Here is a 5,346-nt window from a genome sequence, read left to right as displayed (position 1 = left end):
GCAGACAGGGCTGGTAGTCAGTTATACGAGACATCTAATGAGCAACAACTGATTTTTAAACGCAGATCGTCGGCCTGTTGCTTGTAGTACAAGAGCAGGGAGGAAAAAATGGCAGTTATCTCACCCCAATTTTTGATTACTTTAATGAAAACTATGTATAATTAATAGTCAAAATTAATGAGTCTGCCAAGTATAAGAGGGAATAAAAAATGGCGCAGTTTCAAAACCTTAAAAAAACATTAATTTTTCATTCGGAGCTCTATATCTTAAAAAGTAGGAACAACACAAGAAACCCTAAGAGAACGTTATTTAAACAAGAGCTGAAATATTAGCCCTAAAAGAGCTTTTTACGTCCAATAGTTCTCCAGATATAGCTTTTTAAAAAGCAAAATTTCTTAAAAATCTACTGAAAGATTAGTAGTTAGTTAATTTATTTTGAGAAATCTATACCTCAGGAACTATGAGACGTACAGATGTCTATTAGCACTCAAATTAAAGCTAGTTTAATGTACTATAGAAAATTATATGACCTTTACCTTCCTAGGAATAGAAGTTTTCATAATATTTGCTAAAATAAATTGATTTATAGTTGTTCGGACAATAAGTTTGATTTATGAAAAACTTTATTTCAGAAATCATTGGACGTACAGATGTTTTCCAGCGCTCAAATTAAAGCTAGTTAAATTTACTACAAAATATTTAATATGTTTATCTTTGTAGGAGTAGTAGTTTTAATGATATTTGATAAAATAAACTCACAAAATGTTAATTTCTAGTTGTTCGTATAAAATTTTGAATTTTTGAAGAAATATATCTGTAGATCCAAGACGTACATATGTCTGCCAACACTCAAAAGAAAGGAAATTTAACTTTCTATAAAGTAGTTTATGACACTTATCTTCGTAGGGGTAGTAGTTTTTATGATATTCTCATATGAATGTAAATTTGGCAAGTGAAAATTTGTCGGAACAATTATAAATCAATTTATTTTAGCAAATTTCATGTAAACTAATACTCCTACGAAGATAAACATCATAAACTATTTTATAGCTCATTAAACTAGCTTTAATTTGAGTGCTAATAGAGATCTGTACGTCAAATGGTTTTTGAGACATAAATTTTTCAAAATAAATTCACTAACTACTGATCTATCAGTACCTCCCGTATAACATTTTTCCGAAACGTTGCTTTTTAAAAAGCTATATCTCGAAAAATATTTAACGTAAATAACTCTATTAGGGTTCATATTTTAGCAAATTTACTATTCTTTAAATGACGTTCTCTTAGTTTTTCTTGTGTAAACCTTTAAAAAAAAAATTTTTTATATCTTTGAAACAGCCGCCATTTTTTATTCCCCCTACCTATACTTGGCAGACCCATCAATTTTGGCTAGTAATTATAAATAGTTTTCATTAGTGTAATAAAAAATTGGAATTATATAACTGCCTTTTTTCTCCTCTTGAGCTCTTGTACTATAGGGGATGCATTAGCAACTGTATATTTTACTCTAAAAAATTGTAATTAAAAATATAAATACATCTGTTATTATTATTTTTTTTCACAAATAAAATAAACTTATAAATATAAATAATACAAAAAATTAAAAACTACAACTTATTACAAATTAATATAACTTGGCATGAACATGGGGCCTTTCCATTTATGAAATAAGTAATGATGATTATCTTTGTAGAAGTAGTAGTTTTTATGATATTTGACAAAATAAACTCATAATGTTAATTTCTAGTTGTTCGTATAAAATGTACGATTTTTGGTAAAATATATTTCTAGACCCATGAGACGCACATATGTCTGACACTCTAAACAAAGGAAATTTAACTTACTATAAAGTAGTTTAAGACAATTATCTTCGTAGGGGTAGTAGTTTTTATGATATTCACATATGAATATAAATTTGGCAAATGAAACATTGATACAAACATTCTCCACATGTTTGTATCATATCATAATATCACTTACAGCAAATTTACTTGATGTGTATATATGTATACGGTTGTAAATACAATAAATAAATTATTAAAAAAAAGATCACTAACTGCTGATCTTTCAGTACGTTCATACAACATTTTTATGAAATGTTGCTTTTTAAAAAGCTATGTCTCCAGAACTATTGAACGTAAATAGCTCCATTAAAGCTTACAGTGTATCAAATTTACTCAACTTTAAATGATGATGTTCTCTTAGATTTTCTATCGTTGTTGGTAATTGTAAAGATATAGAGCTCCGAATAAAAAATTAATTATTTTTAACGATTTGAAATAGCCGCCATTTTTATTCCCCCTACCTATACTTGGCAGACTCGTCAATTGTGGCTAGAAATTATACATAGTTTTCATTAGTGTAATAAAAAATTGGAATGAGATAACTGCCTTTTTTCTCCTTTTGGGCTCTTGTACTATAGGGGATGCGTTAGCAACTGTATATTTTACTCTAAAAAATTGTAATTAAAAATATAAATACATCTCTTCTTTTTTTTCACAAATAAAATAAACTTATAAAGGAAATAATACAAAAAATTAAAAACTACAACTATTTACAAATTAATATAACTTGGCATGAACATGGGGCCTTTCCATTTTCTTGCAGCTAAGGTGCAGAGCCCTAATTACTTGAAAACCCACTGGGCTTACCTCTCAGGGTCAAACGGGATTCTTTCGTGACGGGGGGGCCGGATTTTACATTACTTCTTTATTTCATTATGAAAGAAGTCTGGTTTTGCTTGGGATATAAAAATTTTATTATTTTTTTTATGTTTTGTTGTTTTATGTAATTTGTGTTGTGCTGGTTCTCCCGACCAATAATACCTGATCAGCTCCTCTAAAATACTCGCTTTACCCAACAAATAACCACCGCTTTACCCGCTGTTAGGGAATCGTTATAACTAGGGATAGGATTTTTATGTGCTAAAAAATCTGAAATATGTACATAAATATGTGCTAATAAATTGTCAAATATTTAAAAAAATATCTATTTATAAATTATGTATTATTCAACAATATAAATTACTAATTTTATAACTTAAAAAAAGTTACATAAATACGTATTTATTATATATTATATGAATAATATTTTAAAGTAATTATGTTAAAATATGTACAAAAAAATGTACTTAGAGAAAACATAGCTGTTCTATAACGAGATATTAATTAGTAATTGTAATTAAACTAGGGGAGTGAAACAAGATTAAGATGAGAAAGGACTAGCGGAAGGGGGGAAACAGAGAAATGGATTGAGGAGTAAAAAAATAAATTCTAGGAAAATGCTACAGGAATAAGACCCTTGCTCTTTTTAATTGGTTCTGAGAACTTCTCGATGTAATTTTGTGGGAAAATTTATTATTGCCACTGCTTTTAATTTGTGTTCAAAGATGAAAATATAGAATTTTTACGCACTATTTATGATAAATGATAAATTTCTCCTTTAAGTTTCTTGCGTTCTCTTGAATTTTACGTAGTTGCTGCGAAAAATGTATTTACAATTGAAGTAATAATTTAAAGAAATACATGATTCAGGACAAAATATCTAAAAATATGTAAAAAATAACAAATATTTCAGAAAATATGTGATTTACAACAAAATATGTAACAATATGTGTTAATTTCATAATTAATTTTGATTAAGTTTTTATTATTTGTAACAAAGTGAGATGGCTAATCATTTCAAATAAACAAGGTTAAATGAGGAGAAGATGGTTGGTAGTAACAAAACAGGATTAGAGAAATAAAATATAATTTTATTTACATATGATTTTTTATTCCTATATTAGTCATCATTTTAATTTTCATTTTGTACATATATTTACTAGATTTTCATTTTATTTTTATTTTTGTGCTTTTTTTCTCTTTCTTAATATCATTATATTACCATTTCTCATTCAGCCCTTATATTCTTATAATACTTAGACCATACACTTTCTTTCAACACTATTTATGTATCTATATTCTTAGTTAGTTTCTATTCATTATGTTTTTGTTTTTTGTACTCCTCATTCATATATATCCAAGATCAACTATTAACTCATAAAACCAAAGTTTCAAAGTTCATTTTGAAAATTCACTCAAAAACTTAACAAAAATAGTATTACCGCAAAAATATATTTCTATCTTTCATAATTATGTATTTATTTTGTATATGACAATTAGATTCAGACACGAAATGGAAGCAGAGAAGAAAAATAATCAACCACTCAATGAATAATCAAAATCTCATCAATTACCACAATACATTTGTCAAAATTGCCAAAAGGATGGTTGATAAAATGGAACATGAAAGTGGAGCATTTAATATTGAGAGGTACACGTCGATGGCGACGATGGACTCAGTAATCGGTAAATATGTATTATTATTATTTACAAAGTTGCACCCTTTCTATGAAATGTAACAAACTACTCCACATATTACATTATTATATGAATAAAATACGGGGAGTGGGTAGCTCATTGGTAAGGCATTGGACTACTAACTCCAAGGAACCGGGTTTGAATTCAGCTGTGGCAGATAATTATTATGTTTGCCGTTGCTGTTGAATTTTATGGGCACCCAGCCTCATAAAGTAAGGTACCCTTAATTCGTAAAAATCTGGCGGTCGAGCGTGATTCTGACCAATCTAGTTACAGTACTTCCTTACACCACTCACCCTTCATGCGTTGTAGTGGAACAGGTTTAATTTTTTTTTTTTGGACACCGTATGAGAGAATTTTTTTTTTTTTTGTAAAAACGTACGTATGTATGTATACAGAGGTATACTGTTTGTTTGTTTAGAGTAGAAATTAAGTTCGTAAACAGTAGATGTATAACGGCTTAATGCGTTGTACTCGGTACCAAGTCCCCACAGATAGTTGTAGGGACCAAGTCCTCATAGAGACTCAGTCCAAATAAGTGTTAGGAACCAATTCCTCAGAGCCAATTCGTCAGACAGTGTAAATGAATGTTGCTCATTCGTACGAGATCGCCCTGCGAAGTCAGAGTTCGTGGGTTCAAAGCTCCCAATCATAAACTTTTTTTTGTTAATACAATAATGTTTAATTTTTTTTATCAGTAAATTATTTTTTTTGTAAATATTATCCTTTCTGAAATAGTTTATTTAAAATTTGGAAGTTCCTATATTAATTGTTTTGTATAATATGAATATTTCGGGGTTGTCTCTGGTCTTAGGCGATTTCTCCAGCCTGATATCCACTTTACAGAAGGCCCACGACTAGGCGTATTCATTATAAGTTAGGAACGGCCGTGTCAGAGGATGAGCCCTAGACACTGACTAGGTAGAGGAGGTCTAGGTGAGAGAGTCTGAGGTAGAGTAACAGTTCTAGTTGCCGAGATGAAGCG

General features: G+C 29.3%; 1 protein-coding gene across 1 annotated transcript in view; it reads left to right on the top strand.

Annotated features, from left to right (window-relative positions):
* The window catches only part of LOC106679207 (cytochrome P450 4c3), a 41,758-nt gene that overhangs the window by 14,150 nt on the left and 22,262 nt on the right, over positions 1-5,346 (top strand). Inside the window, exon 5 of the mRNA XM_014418223.2 lies at positions 4,164-4,349. Coding sequence (XP_014273709.1) covers positions 4,164-4,349 — 186 coding nt within the window. The remainder of the gene's footprint in view (positions 1-4,163; positions 4,350-5,346) is intronic.

Source organism: Halyomorpha halys, unplaced genomic scaffold (genome assembly GCF_000696795.3).
Source record: "Halyomorpha halys isolate HHAL.00 unplaced genomic scaffold, Hhal_1.1 Scaffold12.1, whole genome shotgun sequence".
NCBI classification, from domain to species: domain Eukaryota; kingdom Metazoa; phylum Arthropoda; class Insecta; order Hemiptera; family Pentatomidae; genus Halyomorpha; species Halyomorpha halys.
This window is presented reverse-complemented; position numbering and strand designations above follow the sequence as displayed.